This window comes from Pieris napi, chromosome 18 (assembly GCF_905475465.1).
Source record: "Pieris napi chromosome 18, ilPieNapi1.2, whole genome shotgun sequence".
NCBI classification, from domain to species: domain Eukaryota; kingdom Metazoa; phylum Arthropoda; class Insecta; order Lepidoptera; family Pieridae; genus Pieris; species Pieris napi.
Genome location: NC_062251.1, coordinates 7,972,379 through 7,993,587, shown reverse-complemented (window position 1 = coordinate 7,993,587; position 21,209 = coordinate 7,972,379). Strand labels below are relative to the sequence as shown.

At 35.8% G+C, this 21,209-nt stretch overlaps 1 protein-coding gene, 1 long non-coding RNA gene and 1 pseudogene across 2 annotated transcripts; all 3 read left to right on the top strand.

The window, feature by feature from the left end:
- Positions 1 to 977: 977 nt before the first annotated feature.
- Positions 978 to 3,488, top strand: LOC125058933. Its single transcript, XM_047663073.1, has 5 exons — positions 978 to 1,681; positions 1,757 to 1,832; positions 2,547 to 2,640; positions 3,001 to 3,099; positions 3,183 to 3,488. Exons 2-5 carry the CDS (start codon positions 1,759 to 1,761, stop codon positions 3,468 to 3,470), a joined length of 555 nt encoding a protein of 184 aa, XP_047519029.1. The 5' UTR covers positions 978 to 1,681; positions 1,757 to 1,758; the 3' UTR covers positions 3,471 to 3,488.
- A 12,929-nt stretch (positions 3,489 to 16,417) lies between these two features.
- LOC125058935 lies at positions 16,418 to 17,470 on the top strand. Its single transcript, XR_007118550.1, has 3 exons — positions 16,418 to 16,728; positions 16,818 to 16,925; positions 17,342 to 17,470. It is a non-coding gene; the product is annotated as an uncharacterized LOC125058935 (long non-coding RNA).
- A 40-nt stretch (positions 17,471 to 17,510) lies between these two features.
- On the top strand, positions 17,511 to 20,154 carry LOC125058932 (annotated as a pseudogene).
- Positions 20,155 to 21,209: the final 1,055 nt, after the last annotated feature.

Below are 21,209 nucleotides of genomic sequence, written 5' to 3'. Positions count from 1 at the left end.
AGATTGGTTCCTGCTTGTTGCGTTTCATCAAAGAGAAAGTCAAGACTAAAAAGTTAATTATGTACTCAGACCAGTGCAGTGGTCAAAATAGAAATATTAAAATGGCTACTCTTTGCCAGTATATTGTTGCCCATACAGATTACACAGTAGATAACATAGACCATAAGTTCTATGTCAGTGGGCACTCATACTTAGCATGTGACCAAGATTTTGGATTAGTAAAGAAGAAAAAGTTTTTCAAAAATATTTACTTACCTGATCACTGGACTACTGTTATTAAGGTAGCTAGGGACAGTAACCCATTTGATGTCATAAAAATGACAAGTGATGACTTTATTTCAACTAAAAAGCTGGAGAATAACATTACCAACAGGAAGATAACTACCGAAAAATCAAAGGTGCAACAGTGGCTCAGCATGCAGTGGATTTTGTTTAATAAAATTTATTTTATTTATTTATTTATTCAAAGTTTCACAGCACAATACAGAAATAGATGTATATATATATAACATTATGGGCCAATTAAAAATCTTCACATATAGTATATTTTTTACAACAAGAAGGTATACATGCCAAATATTTTTTAGTTTATAATACAAAAATGAAAAAAAAAACAGAATCTAAATCTCAATGCATTTCATTCATCCTGGTTGAAGTAATTTTGTGTTAAAGCTTTCCTGGCTGTCACCACACTCTCAGCGAACATATCGATGTCAATCTTTAAGTTATTAAATTTGTTCGCCGCTCTAACCATAAAATTGTTCCCTCTATAATTTGTGCTTACTTTGGGTACATGTAATAGGTTCATGATTCTAAGTGGCTTACTATGTGTTCGAAGGTTTATTTTCCATACTAGCTCGGTACAATCGACCTAACCAGTAGCAATTTTCATGAGGTATATAGTGTCCGCAATATCACGCCGTATAGATAATGGCAACATGTGAAAATGTTTACACCGAGCCTTGTAGTCAGGCAGCGAAATTTTAGCCTTAAGAGGGTGCAGCCGTGAGAAGGCGAGATTTCGATATTTTAGTGACTTTTGACATGCTACTTTTCACATAATCGAAGCTTATTAAATAAAGAAATGTACAATTATGTAAACATAAAGTCTTATAGAAGTGTACTGCAAAGGAAAATTTTGGTATTTAATAGTACATCTTTGTTTAATTTGTCATTTCTTAAAAGCAAAATTTCAAAAGCGCTCGTCAGAGCTCACTTTGAGATATGAAATTACCATTAAGCTATGTAAATACATTTTTTTAAATATTTTCGTAGGACAGAATATATAGTCTATTGGTGAACCACAGCGGAAAATATTAAAAATTATATATTTTAATAATTACGCACCCATTTTTATAAATGACTTATTATACGATTTTGGAAACAGCTTTTTATGAGAAAAGCCCGATTTTATTCGTTAAAACTATTTTGTATCGATTAACTGAGGATGAATAAATAATAAAAGTAAATTTACATAATTATTATACGACGATAGTTATTACAAACTATTATTGAAAATGGCCTATATAATTACGCGCACGGGCGAATGTGATTTAGTACGCGCCGGGTCATCCCAGAGGGTGGACGTATCGCTCATTTCCCGCGCGTCTAAAAGTTGATTGACCTTACGTACGACCGAGGTTCAAAAGGAGTATAGTGCGTCATTGGATTTGATACTTTAGTAAGTAAAATTTCTAGTTAATGTTTCTTTCGAGTTGTCATATCGCAATTTTGCTAAAAAATAATATTATTACAGGCATGGGTAACAAACGCAAAAAATATAGTTGCAGTAGAAATGCGAAGTCTGCAGCGAACGCCAGGCAATCAAAAAGGTAAATTAATTTCGCGATATTTTTCTGTCATTTACAGGTAATTTGGTATGTAAGTAAAATCTGTTCATCGTTACTGTTTAGTAAACAATTACGGCGTACTGACAACCAAAGACAATATTATATTAATATCTTGGTTGATGAATAAGAATAATTTATTAGTTTTAAACATAGTATAAAATTGGTGTTACAATATCAACAGAGTTCGCATGTTTAGCTAAAATAATAGCATGTAAATCACAGATATAGATGTACATAGATAACGCAAGTATCACGATTTGTATTGAAACCAAGCGTGCCGACTTTTTAATACCTATTGTGACGTCACAGCCGAAATTTAGTGACGGGAAATCCAAACCGATTCAAAGACACCGATGCCGCCGATGCCACTAGTTACTAGCTTTGCTACCAGCTTACATTATACCGTTAGTCTTTTCTTATGACGCGCGTGGACTGAAGTTAGCGGCGATCGACCTTGACGCTTGGTCGGGGTTCGGACACGCGAAGTACATGCATTTGCGTTTTCTATGTAAATCTATATATGTGATGTAAATATTCATTACATATACAATAGTATTACATTTAAAAATAAAATAAAAATATGTCAATTAATTTCCAATATTTATAAAAGTAACGTCAAAAAATAAGTATTTAAACAAACAAATGTTTGTTTAAATACTTATTTTAATAATGTTATAATAATAAAACGTTTTCCAGGAGAAAGATTAACGAGGAAAAAAACCAACGTACTCATGAATCTCCTGACAATAACGACTCCTGTGTTGATTCAAAAAATAATAATCGTGACAATGTAAGTATTTACTATCAGCTAGTATAATTAGCTATTCATACTTAAATTTAAATCAGTATATATTTAGCAGTCATCTGGGTAAATTAATCAGTAAATTAGAGGCTTTTACTAAACCCCGATTTCCAATTAAATCATTGTCTAATAACCAGCCAAGTAATTGAGCGCAATATTAAACCAGATGGCTGAATGTCGTGTAGTCATTTATATTAAATCAGATACCTATTTATGGATTTGTGATGTTTGGGTAAGGTGACCAAGTAAGTTGTACGCAATGTAACTTGGAGGTATCTCCAAGTTTTCCTACTATTTTATTATTATTTAAAGTAAAATGTTAATCCAGTTCTTTATTTTTTTTAATAGGAATTATTTGATGCACTCATATCGGATCTGGAAAAAATAGATGAGAAAAAACAAAATATACATTTAGAAGAAACGGCAAATATTGAAGAGTTTGAATTGGTATATAACGTTGGTCACTATATCACGTAGTCACGCTATCTGCCATGCGTAATTCAATTATTAATCTTGATTACTGATTTCAGGAAGTGGAGCCACAAAAACATATCATTCCTCCATATCAAATTATAGGAAGAAGGATTGTTGATTTCATGTATTTCTTTGATCAAATCAAAATCGTAGCTAACCATAATCCTGGACTCGGTTGTTCAATAAGTAATGTTGAAATTGTCAAAGAAATACTTAATGGCTTAGAATCGACAATCCACTTCAAATGTACAATGTGTAACAAGAAATTTAATGTCACACTATGCAATAATAATTTTCCAAAAGAGATGACCACAAACCATGCTGCAGTGACTGTTTGTAAATAATAAAATCTAAAAATGTAATTTATGATGTATCATTTACCCAATACTAGTTTGATAAAAATTAAAAAGTTTCATGGGGGCACACACACGTGACCGTGTATATTGATAAAAATTAAAAAGTTTCATGGGGGCACACACACGTGACCGTGTATATCAAAGTATCAATATTATTTTATCCTACTATTCCACGTTCGAGATAGCGCTTACGCACACAGACGCATTTTGTTGTGTAGCTCGTCTCGCGTCGATTTTGACTTGGCTGAATTGGGATAAGCGCTCTTAAATTGCAAGTGTTTAAGAAATTTATTTTGAATATTTTCGATTCGATTATTGTAAATAGCATTCGATTATTGTAGCAAATGCATCCATTTACATTATTTTTTAAATATTCTAATAATGAAGATGTTTTAATTGAAAATGTAGATTTAAAGAAAAGGGACTCTACAGATTTGACTGGTATTAAGCTGGATCCTTTATACCCTGATGGACAATCCATGGTTGTGAGAAAAAAAAGGATTTATTAGATCTATTGCCTTTTATACCTCCAGTGTATCACAGCTTTTATACCAGTATCAAAGATAATGCGGCTGTAAGAAATGTCATAGATGTTGAGGATGATATTGATAATGACTAAGAATATCATTATTGTTATTTCTGTTGATGTCACTTCTTTTTTAAGTGTTTTATAATAAACAATTGGCCTAACAACCATTTTTTTCTCACTTTTTTATAAACATCTACTGCCAAAGTGGCCTATCTATGTATAGAATATAGAAAAATAGCAATAAAGCTATTTTCTCACAATTAAAATCATAATTTGGAACATTAATAGATCAAATAAAACATAAAATTAATAAAAAGTATGTATCCTGAAGAGTGCTAGTTGATTAAAAAAATACTGTTTTTATTTTCTATGGTACTCAAAATACTTTTCAATTGAATTAAGACACTATGGTTCTCATGGCCTGAAATAATGGTTATAAGTATAAGTACTTACTTTATTAAACTCTTTCCTGAATGAGGCTCTTAGTGCCTCAAGTTTCTTTTTTACTGTGTCAATAGTGGCGTTAGGCGATTTGGTTTTATAAAAACTTAGCAAAACCTCTAATGCTGCATCGCGTTTTTGTTTGTTGTGGTAATTTATATCTGTCACATCCCACTAACACGTCAGGTCTCTAAACTTATAAATAAATTGATTAACAAAGTCACGGTTTGAACTCATTGCGAAAACGATTTATATTAACAATGCGTCACGTGCTTCTCGTCCAACGGCTAAACGCAAACTGAAATCATAATGGCGTGTTTGGCTCGTGAGTAACACCATTCACGAGCGAGCAAACCGTACGGCACGATGGCTCAAGGTCGATTTACATCAAACGAGCGAATGCTCATTCTATCCCCACTACATCAAATTCTTCTAGTGTAAACAGGCGTAGAGCATTCTTTCGTTGTTCTTAGTGCGTTCGCAAAGATTCTATAGAATATTCTAAGAATGCTCGTTCGCTTGATGTAAACGGCACAAGAGCGCGCGAACAGTTGCTTAGAGCGTTCTAGCGTGTTCGGACGTGCTCGCGCCACTGAGCGGTCTTTTCAAAGCGTTCTTGTGTTCTAGCGATTGTTTACGTATCTTATCGATTAAATTATGGATTGGTCTCAAGAAAAATGTTTATTAATGATAGAAGCCTACCGCAATTTCAGATGCCTGTGGGATCCGACGTATGAAAACTATAAAAATACAACTTACAAACAAGATGCTTGGCGGGAAATCGCAAAACAACTGGAATGTAATGTTGAAGAGTTAAAAAAAAAGATGGACTCGCTTCTTGCATCTTACCGCCGGGAAAGGCAAAAAACAATGAGTACGAAGTCAGGCAGCAGTGCCGATTGTATTCATAATTCTAAAAGCGATGTAGTGGAGATTTGTGGAGCTCAGCAGAAAAAGTTTCTGCATGTGTGGCGGCTAAACAAAGAGAAAAGTTTAGAATGTCTGGAGAACTATGTTAAGAACGTCATATATGCTAGGGAAGTGTCTATAAGAGTGGAACAAATTAATCATAAAAGAGAAAAGGACTACGCATCATTCATTATCGGGGTACCAGAATATGAATATGAGTTATTATGTAAACCGGATAATTGGCCTATTAATGTTGAATATTGTGACTGGGTGTGGTTTCGGAGATCACCAAATAACCCAAAACGATGGAAGTAGACCTATTTAGATATGTTACCAAAATGTGAGGGGTCTTCGGACCAAGTTAAAGGAATTTTATATGAGTGTCTCATCAATCTCTGTAGAGTTGTTTGCAGTTACGGAAACAGGATGTATGATTCTATAGCTGACGCTGAGTTAGTCCCTCCCAGATATACGGTATTACGATGTGACCGCGTGGATGGGCGCAAGCATGGTGGCTGTAACTGGTGGTACTAAAACTGAAGTTATGTTTGCCATTTATTTAATGAAGACAATTTCCCCAACACAGAATTTTGAATTTCGGTTCGAAGTGATGAAAATTATTAAAAATATAAAATATAGTGTACATAATAATTATGACGGTGGTATGATGCAAACTGGATGGACGAATGCCTACCAGTACCCACATCAGTATGGCTATGCAAGTGGAAGCAGCAGTACACCAAATGTGCAAAACTACCCTCGAAAAAGTCCATCACATAGCTCTACAGGTTCTTCAGCGGAAGTAGAAGACATATAAGCAATATTGCGAGGCGATTCAAACCACAATGAGGAATGACTGGTTACCAACTTAATGTTACCATATTTGTTCCAAATTCAATTTAATAATACAGTAATTTTGAAAAATGATTGTTAAATTAAAAACTATAAATGTGAAAGTGACTTTGTATTAAAATAAAAATAACATATCTTTTCGGGTTTATTTATTGTAACTAGCACACACACACTATACCTGTATATTCATGTAATACAAGTTTTTTTTTATTAATTTCAGAATGTCTTATAAAATAGTCCAGACTTGGGAATACAACAAACATAGATTGTTAGCAGTACCATCAACATGGGAAGATAACAATATTCACAATATCCGAGAAAAAACATAACTAAGTACTTGAAAATTGGGACATCAATACCAGAACATACAAACAAATAAAATGTGACGATAAATGAAGAGAGCTACCAAGCTACGAGACAGCCGAATACGTCCTTCAAGAAATGGTTAATCATACTGACACTGAAGATGATACCACAAATTCAGCTACTTCTAAGCAGTCCTAACCTGAATTATAAATGAATATCATCGCTGATGACAATGAAAGTTATTTTTTGTGTTGATATTTTAGATATAAAAGTCAATAAAATACATATGTTTCATACAAATACAAAGTTGAGCCCAAAATCAAAATTGCCGGCTAATAAAAAACAGGTTTTTACCTATTTAGGACATCTTTTTGAGTATGTAACAAATAAAGCTATGCTACGTTCGTTTGTGGTTATAATTAGTAATCCAAAAAAAATCGATTTACCACCATGCAAAACTGAGTTATTTCAACAATTTCTCCGAGCTAATTATTTTACCAGCATATGGAATAATGCAAATGAAAAACGACCGTCTACTTTTACTCCTGAAAACAATGGATGGACGTTTGAAGATAACCAGTATCATTTTTATTGGTTTGATGGTGACCAATAACCAGGACTCGTTAGCGAATCACTTCAAAAATCAGGTACCGTACTTTGATTTCTAGTTAACAATGTATTATATTTGTCGTTCTATGTTTTTTAATTTTTTGTCTTTGTGTTTTTACAGAAGATGCTACCAGCAACAACAATATAACTAGTGTCATCACTGAGGATGATGACTTGAGTGGACAGTATCGTGATGTACTTAATGATGAAAACTCAAATGATTATTATGGCGATGATGAAGATGATTAAGAGACTAATGATTTGAGCCAGATAAAACAAACTGCCGAAATCATTAAGGCAGGAAACATAAAAGTTAATAGTTTAATCAGCGAATTAGGTAAAATCCAAAAAAGGACAGCAGAGTCAACAAAAACGTCAATTGCAACGGTAAGAAACATCTCCAATCAAGCCAAAAGTTTTGATTTGATCACAGTGTTCAGAACACCTGGCAAAAAACGTTCCAGAACAAAACCGGTCACAAATATCGATAACTTCGACCAAGGAGTAATAAAGAGAACCATTCATAACTTTCACAAGACAAATAATGAACTTCCTACCATCGGAAAGCTTAAAAAGCAGCTAGAAGATGACATAAATTTCAAAGGTTCAGAACGAAGTCTTCGGTGAATAGTTAAGAGTTTGGGATTTCGGTGGAAAAACACCGAAAACAACCGGAAAGTGCTGATTGAGACTTCTAATATACGTTTGCAACGTATCGAATATTTTAGGAAAATAAAGCAATATCGCCAAGAGGGGAAGCCTATTGTTTATACAGACGAATCTTACGTAGATTCATCGCACTCTTCTTCAAAAGCCTGGACCGATGGTACTACTAAGGGGCTTAAGAAACCTATTTCGAAAGGACAGCGAGTTGTCATTGTCCACGCAGGGTCTGATACTGGGTTTATACCTAATGCGTTGCTGACTTTTAAAGCTGGTACCAAATCAGGCGACTACCACGACAATATGAATTTTGAAAACTACGAAAAATGGCTCCGAACCCAATTAATGCCCAACCTACAACCCAGTTCCGTCGTGGTAGTCGACAACGCGTCCGATCATAATAAGCAGTGGGATCGCTCACCAACCTCTAATTCTAAAATAGCTGACATGCAGGCCTGGCTCACTGAAAAAGGTATACAGTACGAGGAAACACATTTGAAACCTCAGTTATACAATTTAATAAAGATCAACAAAGATAAATTTAAAACATTTTCGATTGATCGAATCCTAGCTGAACGAGGTCATCATATACTGAGACTACCACCATACCACCCCGACCTAAATCCGATTGAAGTGGCATGGTCGGATATTAAACAATATGTAGGCAGCAAATCTATAAAATGTAGTATCAGTAAATGTATAGACCTAATAAAGGGTCTTTCAATAGGGACTTCCGAACTTTTACAGTTGATAGCGGCCATCTTGTTGAAGCTACATCTTTCAAATTGGCTGTCATTTATTCAGTCTGTTTTGCCAAATCACCTTGGATACAATGGATGGATGGATGGACCAAATAACAACATAGCGTTCAACAACACGTGCAAATGTTAAAATTGTTTTATCAAAATGGGTGTTCTGTTCGGGAAACGTTCCGCGCGCTTCGCCCATTTTACGGGCGCCATAATCGTCCTACCGAAAGGACTATTCGCAGTGTGGTGGATAAATTTGATTCCACTGGTTCAGTAAACGATCAACCATCACCCGTACGTCGACGAAACGCAAGATCTACCGAAAACATCGCCGCTGTCCGTGAGAGCATGCGGGAGAATCCGAGGCAGTCGATTTCGCGTCGCTCACAAGAACTCGGCCTTTCACAGACCACAACTTGGCGAATTTTGCGTCGTGACTTGGGCCTGCACCCGTACAAAATTCAACTGACCCAGGAGCTGAAGGTAAACGACCATAGACAAAGACTTGTGTTCGCTGAATGGGCTCTGGAGCAGTTGGCAACTGACCCTAATTTTCATCGAGAAATCATCTTAAGCGATGAGGCCCATTTCTGGATGAATGGGTACGTGAACAAACAAAATTGTCGAATTTGGGCCAAGAGCGTCCAATGCATCCCGAAAAAGTCACTGTTTGGTGTGGATTTTGGGCTGGCGGCATCATCGGTCCATATTTCTTTGAAAACGACGTTGGCCATTTATAATTGCTATCCACTAGTGCCATTAGAACAATGCTAAAAGTCTTCTTATAGTTATGAAACTCGGTTCCACTGTAATAAGGGTTTTCCATTACGATATGCTTGCCGTCTATTGATCCGATACAATGTGGAAATTTTCTTCTAAATCCTTTTTCGATATCTAACCAACCGTCCGCTGTTGTGGGCATCTGAAATAATAATAGCATATATTAGCATTAAATTAATTAAAATACCTTTTTTACAGACACCATCAACGTCATCAGAATCACATGATTCACAAATACCAAAGGAACCTTTTGGAGATGAAACAACACCGGAACTACATGAAGCTATCGACAACCAAAGAACTGATAGCGAAGTGATGGAAACATTACAATCGCCAAGGACTTCAACCTCACAGATGCAGCCTACTCAAGCAAAAAATAGCCGTCGTCGCTCAGTACCTAATACAGCTGAGCAGCAAATGGCTACAGCATTCGGTCAATTGACTAATGTTTTAGGACAACGTCAATCACATACTGCAATTAAAGAAGATGATGACTGCGATCTCTACGCCAAGCTTTTGGCTACAAAACTGCGAGAACTGTCTAAAGACGAACGTAAATTATTAATGTATGAAATAGATGCCATTGATTTGTTTTTGGAGAGTATGGCGATCACTATTAAAACGATGCCGATGTGAATGCAAAATCGTATTTAGAAAACCAATTGATGAAGAATAATAATGATTTAAGACGAGAAAGGCATCAATTGAAGCAGTATATGGACGAAACCGATTTATTCTTTTTAAGTATGAGTAAGCCAGTCAAGGCGCTACCAAAGCTAGAGCAAACAAAAATTAAGTTAGATTTGCATATGGCCATTTCGCAGGCAGAAATTCGTCAGATTTCTAAAACGGAACATGTGTTGAACACGCCTATTAAAATAAAGTCGCAAAAAATAATTTCGCCTTCTAACCTCGTGACCAGCATCCGTAAGCACCTTCGTCGATCCAGCCATGCACCAGTTCATCAAAATCATCATCCAGCAGGATACTTTCCAAACTAACCTACCAGTATGACATGCAATAGCCCACCCGCATCCGAGTCAATACTCAATCCTCAGATTTCAACCAGCCTGACATGCAATTTTTTTAAATTGATAAACAAGAAAAGTGGAGCAACATCATAACTGACTGGTACCCTAGAGATGGGAAAAGGAACAGAGGAAGACAAAGCAAGAGATGGGAAGACGAAATAAAATTAACAGCAGGCTCAAAATGGAGAAGGGTTGCAAGAGACAGAGTACAATGGAAATTGTTAGAGGAGGCCTTTGCCAAGAGGCACACTGAACTCAGAGATATTTTATAACTTAAAGACAAGAGTCAACCACAAAGTCAAAGAAACAGTTCAGGATAAGAGGCTTATTACTATTATAACAATATCAATACAACTAGCGCCATATAATTTTCATTATATTTCAACTTATTAACTTGATCACAAAATTAATAAATTTTATGTATTCCGGGGATGTCAATACAGAAATTGTTCCCATTCTTTTCGGCGCGAACCTCATTGCCCTCACTAAAAAGGACGGAGGGGTGAGACCAATTGCTGTTGGATCAACACTAAGACGTCTGGCTTCCAAAATTGCTGTTCGACATATTTTACCAAAATTAAATTCAGAATTTGAACCTGTACAGTTAGGCTTCGGTGTGAAAGGAGGGTGTGAGGCAGCCGTCCATGCCCTACGCTCTTTCCTAAGTCACGGACAGCCAGACGTGTTGCTCAAAATTGATGTGAAAAATGCATTTAATTCTGTAAATAGGGATACCCTGCTGACTGAAATAAAACAACATATACCGGAAATATACAATTATCTTCTTCTCAGTTACGCTGATCCAACTAAATTGTTATATTGTTCTAATGAACTTTCCTCGGAAGTAGGTTGTCAACAGAGTGATCCCCTTGGGCCTGCAATTTTTAGTTTTGCTATAAATCCTATAATCAAAAATTTAAATTCTAATTTCAATGTTTGGTATTTGGACGACGGAACCCTAGGAGGTGATGTGGATACTGTGTTTTCGGACCTTCTTTTAATCAAAAATAAATTTGAAGCCATTGGTTTGGAGCTTAATTTTAACAAATGCGAACTTTTCATAAATAACTGTGACTTAAATTTAAATGATGTAAAAAAAAAATTCAAATTTTGGCTCCAAATATTAAAATAGTTAACAGGAATTCCCTTTACCTTTTAGGTTCTCCAATTTTTAATGAATCTATTTCTGATTATATTCATACTTCAATTACTAAATTTCAAAATTCTGCTGACCGTCTCCTTGAAATTAGTCCACATTATGCACTTTGCATCTTAAAATTCTGTCTTTTCCTCCCAAAATTTACGTATGTGCTCCGTTGCTGCTCCTTTTGGAATCACCCAGATATTTTAACACCATTAGACGACTTAATCAAAATTAGCTTAGAATCACTTCTTAATATGCAGCTGAACGAGCAATCTTGGACCCAAGCTTCCCTACCCATCCGTTATGGTGGTTTAGGGATTCGCAAAATTTCCAGTGTCGCTTTACCAGCCTTTCTATCTTCTGTCCATAGTTCAGCAAATCTCATAAGTAAAATTTTAAGGGCATCCCCTTCAAACTTTGAGATTGCTGGCTTGGAAGAAGCTAGAAACGCTTTCTTAATTGCATGCCCATGTCAAAATTTTCCATTATCTCTAATTTCACAGAGGAGCTGGGATGACATACACTGCAAGTTGACTTTTGACGATCTTTTGAGTCGTAGTACAGGTTCGGCGCGTGCTAGGCTTTTGGCCGTGGGTACGCATGAGGCCGGCTACTGGCTTCACGCTTACCCATCGTCAAATACAGGAACTTTTCTTGAGCCTGACACGCTTCGAATCGCAACCTGTCTACGGCTTGGGGTTCCGGTCTGCGCTCCTCATATATGTCCCTGTGGCAGTGATGTCGACAAGTTAGGACATCACGGCCTGTCATGCCAAAAAAGTGCAGGCCGCTTCTCGAGACATGCCGCACTTAACGATATCATAAGCCGTTCCCTTGCCAACGTCAACATGCCAAGTCTTCTTGAGCCAAGTGGTATTGCAAGAGACGATGGCAAGAGACCGGACGGTATGAGTTTGGTTCCATGGAAGATGGGTCGGGTGCTGGTATGGGATGCAACCTGTTCAGACACGCTGGCCCCTTCCCATCTACATGGAACCAACTACAGAGCTGGTGCGGCTTGTGAAGCGGCTGAAAAAAATAAAGCATGCAAATACAGGGGTCTGGGCTCTGAATATGATTTTGTCCCATTCGGTGTCGAGACCCTTGGTCCGTGGGGTCCTAGCGCTTTAAGGATTTTTAAAGAAATTTCAAAAAGGTTAGTCGACATCACAGGAGACCGAAGATCTGGCAGCTACCTCGGACAAAGAATTAGTCTAGCAATTCAAAGGGGGAACGCTGCCAGTATCTTCGGAACCTTGCCTAAAGGGACTCCTTTTAATGATATATTTTAGTTTATGTTAAGTTTCGTCATTTATTTCAATGTATATTATTTTATTATTATTAGTTTATGTATATATTTTCATTATGTAAGTGATTCAGTGAATAATTTTTTTTAGTTTGCCAACGTCAACCATTGTTTCATTAATATAATCTCAACCCCTGACTCACAGCCGGGATTTCATTGGGTGGCTATTCATATCAACGTCGAAAGAGTTGGGGAATACTTTGATTCATTTGGACGTAAACCTCTTGAAGCAAAAGAAGACTTTTTAAGGAGGAATTGTTGCATATGGAGGTATACAATAGCGTTACGGTTCAGGATTATCTAAAGTCTGTGTGTGGAGAGTATTGCTTAGTTTATCATTTATGTATTTGATAAGGTTAGAATACTTCCTTAAAAAATTTACATGTGACTCAGTGAATAATGATATTGTGCTAATAAATTTGTAGAGAAATATAAATAAAATAATAATACGTGGAATAAAAATGTTTTATTTAACTAAATACAATTAAAGCCCGATTAACAGTATTCAAAGGTGTTCTATTGGTTATTGAACAAATTGAAACCGATAGCATCACGACAAAAATATAAGTTATATTAATTTAAGACTAACAAAAATAAAAGAATTATTTTCAGGCTTTGGAAAGGTACAAACTCAAATAGAAGCATTCGATTTGGAAAGCAATTTAGATAAACGCTTACAAGAGAGAATCGAAATTGAAAGCCAGTTTTTCGCGGTGCAGGAAATAACATCAAAACGCGAGGAGCGTGACGACGCTGCCCAGCGTAGACTTTCACTTGAAAGTATCTGTAGTAATAACAACAATAATAATAACCACTAATCAAATTCGATTACCAACCATAATATTACTGAGTTTTGATCTGATTTTGAAATGGCTTGAATTTCGGGACACCTTCGACTACTAGCTCATCAATGCGAATGACATCATCAGCAAGTTTCACTACCTTAGATCTTCTGTAGAGGATGGTGCCGCTGTCACAATAAAATCAATTGAGTTAACCAGTGAAAGTTATCTGGTTGCTTGGGAATCAACAGATCCTAATAAAACAAAAGTTTGATAATGGAAACCCAGGGAAAATCTGAACCAGAAGTCTTGATATATACTCAGGCAGGAAAATATATGACACAAAACGTATTGAAAGAAGCTCTAAATGCACGAAAGTATAAAATATCTAGGAATAATAATAGATCGACACCTCACTTGGGAAAAGCACATTGATGCACGCAGTCTTCTTGGATCAGAAAGCTTATGTTTATCTTTAATCGACTGAAACGAGTAGCGGAGGACGAAGTTATTAGAATAATTTATTTAGCACTTTGTCAGTCCATTCTCACATACTGTATATCGGCATGTGCATTAGGGTGGGTAACTCTAGTTAGGAAAAAAATAAAAGTTGATGAGTCAAATTCTAATAGTAATATTATGTTGTAGTGTACTATAAAAAGTAGATTTAGCTAAAAAACTGATAAAGAAACATACATCTTCAGCCCGCGCATGCGCTTCAAAATTATTAGTTTTTGAGGAAAACTTGTATTACTAAATGAAATAGTTCTTTATTAGAAATTACTTAAAATACTATTGAAACATTACAAATATTTAGTGATAGACATAAATATTAACGTTTAAAGCAAAAAAACTTAAACAAATACACATAAAGGTTATCAAAAAATTGTTTATTTTTATACAAAAAGTCACGCCTACTATCGACTTTCGCTATAACTTTCCTTGAAGCGAGTTTTGCATGAATCATGCCCTCCCTTGTTTTTTTTATCACATGCAGACATTGCAGCTTCTGTCACTATGTTCAACCGCTTGTATATGGCAATGTAGCTTAATAAACAACATCCTTTCGTCACCTTTTTCTCTATATTCTGAATAAGTTCGTCATTCGTTTGGTTTCTTAGAATAAGTGGATCAAAGTTGGTTTCTGGCCAGTTTATTAGATCAATGTAACATTTAGCATCAAAATAAGGTTTAGGCACTTCAAAAGTGCGTGGTAGTTTTCCCGTTGAAAGGTGAACTACGCGCTTTTAGAATTCTTCTAGCTGCAAGTTCTCTTATATGCTTTTCTCTATCTGTTAACATCGCTAATAGTAGATTTTCAAGGTGAGCAAAATATGCGTTTCGTTGAATAATAGGATGTATGATTGCTTTTAATGAACTAGATAAAAATCGCGAACATTCAAGCAATTTTCAGAGGTGCCGTGATCCGTCTTTGTATGATGAGTGTGTCTTTATTTGGAACCACACAGGGGCATATACTTTTACAATGTATTGAGCCATAATTATTAAATTAGTTGATATTTTTCAGGTGATTTATTTGCTAAGTTGTTCCAGTAATTACTGCTAAGATAATTTCATACAAATACTTTTGGTCTGTGCTTAAGTCATCAGGTTTTAGCGTTGGTAATTGACGTGGTATTGACCCAAATTCAACTACAGCTCGCGTTTCACACTTATCCAGCAACTTACCAATAGGACCATTGTACGTCGATGGACCAGAAGTTTTACCATCCATATAATCAAACAAATGCCTCAAAGGCAGTTCCCGGATCTGAGAGAATTACAAGAAGTGACCGTGGTGCCTGAGCGCACTCTATGTATTACGCCGGTGCCGAGCGTTTCCAGGGACATTTTTGGCGACCATCCAGTTGACGCGCCTACGTCTGATGCTGGAAGGTTATCGGATTCCTCCGCGACATCTATGGTCAGCGCCAGATCACTGGATTGTACAGACCCTACATATCCTAGATTCTGGAGTTTTCGCAAACGAACCAGGAGTGGCGAAGACGATGGCGACAGTACAATCAGCGAGTCGTCTGTTCGGACCCCACTAAAAGTTGCTACAACAAGAAGAGGAAGAGGCCGCCCACCAAAAACCAGAGGGTACATGGGCTTGGCGCCTGCTAGGTCTGCTTATTTAAAGGCCAAGAAAACGGAAAAGGAAGCCCAGGCTGAGGAGGAGATCCTCGCTTCATTGACTGAGCCGAGTAAACCCGCACCAACACCAGCGGCAATGAATGCAGAAGGGGAAATTTTGACGGCAGATCTAGCGCAGAGGCGCATCGAAGCTAACCTGCAAATGGTAGAGAAAGTCGCGACTAAGTCAAAAAATCTTAAGGGTACATTTGTCCACGCCCTCAAATCTGTCGCTAAATCTATTAAAGAGGACACAGAGGTACTCGCTCAAATGTCTGTTTCGGATGAGACGCGAGCTCTTCGAAGTGAAAACGAAAACTTCGAAACTTTCTGGAGGCGCTTGAAAATTCAAACAAAATGTTCTTACTGAGTTTACTATCGGACGTGAACAAAATGACTGATAGTCAAAGAAGACTGTTTAAGAGAAGAGTGCTTGCATTGATAGACGATATAATGGACCAAAGTAGTGAAAATATGAATAGTCCCATCACACTTTATTCTACTCCTTCACCGATGAGTGCTGCCGAGGTAATAAGTACGCCAATTACCATAAACGAAAGTCTGAATGTAGTACAATCAAATACTGCCAGTCTTTATTATGAATCAATACCTATGTTATTATCACTGGAAGATGAAGAATAAGTAATAATTATAAAGTACTTACATATTAAAATTTAATAAACATTTAATTACCTACATATGTCACAATGAAGTATTATTTACCTTAGGGTTATCCTTATAATAAATATAGGTATATAATGTTTATACATTTTTTAAGAATGCAATTGAAAATGAAAAAGAAACTGAAGTTGCACTATTAATCAGAAGTAAATGCCATATTGATGATGATAATCACCGGAATAAATATGTACCTGACCACAAACATTCTGTTGAAGTATCGGGAATATCGTCACTTATGAATATGTCTAATCTGTCTGAAAACATACCTTCAGAGATCTATATAGATGTTCAACAATTGTTTCCTGATGATACTACTCAACACATACAGGTATTCATTTTATATGACCTAATTGTTATTGATGAGACACTAGTAGAATTAAAATGGTAATATGTATTTATTCGGTCTTTTCTTTGCAGGTCGCGGCAGCGCTGACTGACTCTGACGTGGGAGATTTTTCACCTAGTGATGAGTCGGACTTTGATCCAAAAAAAGCGGGCTATGATAGCTATGATAGCTTAAATAAGGTGATACCATCGCATTATCACACAACATATTGTTATTATGAGAAATATGCACGCGATAGTAGATTTTTTTTTAATGATCACCGAATATTAATTTGGCACTTGTAATTGTTGAAAACTCCGGCTCCATTTAACAAGTTTATTAATTAAAAATTTAAAAAAAAACTATGTTTATACAATACTAGCAAACTCGGCGAACTCTGTTTCGCCACCAGATGGCTTCGTTTTATGTAACATTTCGTTTGGTGATCCCGCTTTTCTGTCGAATTTTTTCCTGAATTTTCTATAAACCTCACGGAGCCCGAGACCTTTCCAACGAATGCAAAACCGTGGAAATCGGTTCGTGCGTTCTGTAGTTATAGCGTCAGGAAGGAAAACCCGACTTATTTTTATATAGTAGATTTATTTTTTTGTTTTAGTCTTTTAACGATGAATATAATGACGACCCAGTCGTTCAGTTGAAAAAAAATTGCAATAGACAAGTAAAACAGTTACAAGAAAGAAACACACAAGTCAATAGTGGGGAAAGTAGCCAGAACTTATCGACTAATGAGGGCGTAAGTGTACTCAAAGAAGGAATTCCGGATTTTGGAGGAGGTAAAGTTGAAAAAAGCGTTAATAATACGGCGAGAAAACGTAAGTGGGACCGAAGAAATGCATGTTTCTACTGTCAAGCAATTGTAACTAATTATACTAGACATCTTTTACGTAACCACGCAGATGAAACCGAAGTTCTTCAGTATAAAGCTATCAATGATACAGACCCTAAAATACGAAAGCTAAAACGACAAAAAAATACAGATAAATTGAGAAAAAAGGGAAATTTTTTACACAATTCTAAAGTGAGCTTTGATCGGGATGCTCATTTAACCTTATTACCATCAAAACGAAGCAACCAGGGTACCTCTAGTCCGTCAACTTACGCTACTTGTAAAACATGCTTGGGCACATTTAAAAGATCTTCATTTTTCAGACATTTAAGAAATTGTAAAGCTTCTGAAATTTATTTATAAAATTTATATTTGCAAATCTTTGGTCATATATTGCAATAATTAACTAAGATTTGAGTTCATGAGATATTGAAGCCACACTCAATTTTTTTTTCTTTTTTTATATTTAATTATTTACATTCATATTAATCATATTAGTAATACTAACTGAAACATGGTGTTCTGCAGATGAAGCAGTTGACTTATGTAACTTTCATTGTATTGCAAAATATAAACGACAAAATGTTAGAGCCGCTGGAGTGGCAATTTACAAAAACAACAACACATCACATGTTACTACATTCAACATGGATCTAGCAGTTCAAAATGCTACAGAAGTTCATGTTTCCCAAACAGCTATTGGTGATATGTGTGCTTCACATGTTAAACTAGAAGACGGAAGTGAATTAATTATGATTGTAGTATACATTTCACCTAATAACAAAATGGATCATATAATTTCATTTTTACATGAAAGGTTATTTCCTTATAATCAAAGAGGTTCAATAATTTTTAAAACGAATAACCATTAATTTTAGCTGGAGATTTTAATGTAAATTTTGCAAGAGTTGAATCAATGCCATTAATGACATTTCTTCAAAAAGAATTTCAATGAGGAAGATAACCGTCAAATAGTTCCTTGTAGAGGGCGCCAAATGTTTGTTCCAAGGGAGCTCTCAAATTCCATAGTAAATTATAAAACTTCGCGATATTTTACGTTTTGTGATAAAATGGGTCGGTGTGTGGCTATTGGATGTAAAGATATAGGTTCACATAAATTCCCTTCTAATCCCACCCTAAGAAGAAAATGGGAAAGAGCATTGAGAAGAGTTAATTTTAAAGGAACTGATTATTATAGGTTATGTACTAAGCACTTCAAAGTTACAGATTTTGAAACAATTTCTAAGGTAACTGGTATGTATCATTAAGATAATAAAATGATTTAGTAAATGTTGTGATAAAACAGCAATAAACTTACTACAGCTACGAACTTGTTATATTAAGTACTTTAAATTTGTATTTGTTTTAGGTTTCCCACTTCAGCGGAAATTTTTAAAGAAATCTGCAGTACCAACACTGTTTTCTTGGAACAGTGTGTCAGGTCAAGACAGTTCTGCACGAACTGAACGTTTGAATAGAAGAAATGTTAAGCGTTGCCTCATACCCAGCACTGTGACAGAAAATGATGAATCTGTAGTTGACAACAATACTGCTGTGGCTGTGACTAATGATTCAACTGACCAAGGCTACGCTCATGAGGTTGAAATTTCAAGTATCAGTGATGAAAGTAGTGAAAAGGTAGTTCATTCTACAGGATTCAGTGTAAATCAATCAATGCAAACATCAACTTTTTGCAGAATATTTGTTCTTGAAAATTTAATGGTAGATGATATGGCAATCCATTTCTATAGTGGTTTAGAAAATTATGATAAGTTTAAATTAGTGTTGAGTACTTTATGCCCTACGGCATACAGCTTAAAATATAAGGGAAGTCAAGTTATCAATGTCACAATTGAAGACCAATTTTTATTAATGTTAATTAAATTAAGAAGAAATAAATGTGATTTTGAACTATCAACATTTTTTGGTATTAAACTTCTGTATCAAATATTTTTATTACCTGGCTTAATTTTACATATGACATGTGGTCACTCATTGATATTTGGCCAGAAAGGAAGTTAGTTGACTATTACATGCCTGCGCAGTTTAAGAAAAATTATGCAAACACAAGGATAATAATAGATGGAACTGAAATTCCAATTACTAAACCTAAAAACCCAATAACAAAGCAGGCTACATTCAGTTCCTATAAAAATAAAAATACAATGAAATTCCTAGTAGGTGCAACGCCCGGGAGGTTGTTTACCTACTGTTCTGAGGGTTATGGTGGCTCAACTTCAGACAGGCAAATGATTGAGAGAAGTAGTTTACTTGAAAAATGTGAACCCAGAGACAGTATTATGGCAGATCGTGGATTTAATGTGCAGGATATATTTGCAGCTAAAGGCATTGGTATAAATATTCCCACCTTTTTAAAAGGAAAGTCTCTACTAAGTGGTGTAACGGTGAAACGGGATAGACAAATAGCTAGGCAACGAGTTCACATATTAAAATCAGATTTAAATCCTTATTATGTACCCTAGCTTCTCAAATTTTCTTTGTTTGTGTGTAATTGTATGTGAAATGGAATGTTGTGTAATTTCAGGGAAGGTATTGTAAATAAACAAAGATTATGATTCTGATATGGGTTTTATTCATAATTTATATATACAGGGTGGCCAAAAAGTCGTGGATCAAACGCAAATAGGGGATAGTGAGGTCATCAGCGGCAAAAAATTGTTCTACGGGAGGTCTCTAAGGTCAACCCCTGCAGAGTTATGATTTATTTTGGTTTTTATATGAAAATTGACTTTTTTTACTAATTCTTCTTAAAATTCGAAAATATCTACATCCTGTATCTTTCTCATAATATCCACTAGATTGGTACTGATGAGTTCTTACGTTAGACATACTATTTATAGTTGTTTATTGAGTGTATTCAAGATAATATTAAGTGATACGATATAACATTTTTTCAAATCAAAACTTTTTGTTTACTTCGGACCCCACTGTGAAAAAAAAATTACTCTACCGAAAAGTGACCCTATATTACAAGTTTTGGCGCATTTAATATGGATTCTGAAAAGGTATTACACATGGCCATGAGTCGCTCTAATATCTTTCTAGGACGAAAAAACAACAACAATTCGGACTTATGATAGATTAATTACCTACTACTTTTCCTCTGCTGGGAGAATAGTGCGGGACATATCTGTCGCAATCGCCAGATTATATGATAAATATGTATTCATAATATAGCACAATTTCCTCGGGCTCTTGGTGCTATTGACTGTACTCAAAATTCGCATCCAATCTCATATGGAGATTAAATGCTTGACAGTATTCCTGAATTTAAAGAAAGCTTTTGACACCGTTTCGGTCCCCATCCTTGTACTGAGGCTTGAGGCGATAGGTATAAGAAGTACAGCTCTGTGTCTTTTTGACACCTATCTTCGAGGTCGGACTCAACAAGTTAAAATAGGAAACCTTTACAGTGAAGAAGAAAATGTTGTATTTGGTCTGCCGCAGGGGAGTGTGCTTGGCCCAACGCTGTTCCTGGTGTACATTAACGAACTATGTAACCTGCTGAGCAGCGGAGGGAAAATATTCTCCTATGCGAACGATACAGCTATTGTCTTCCATGGGGAAACTTGGGAATCCGTACGCCAGAATGCTGAACGTGGTCTTGCTTGTTATA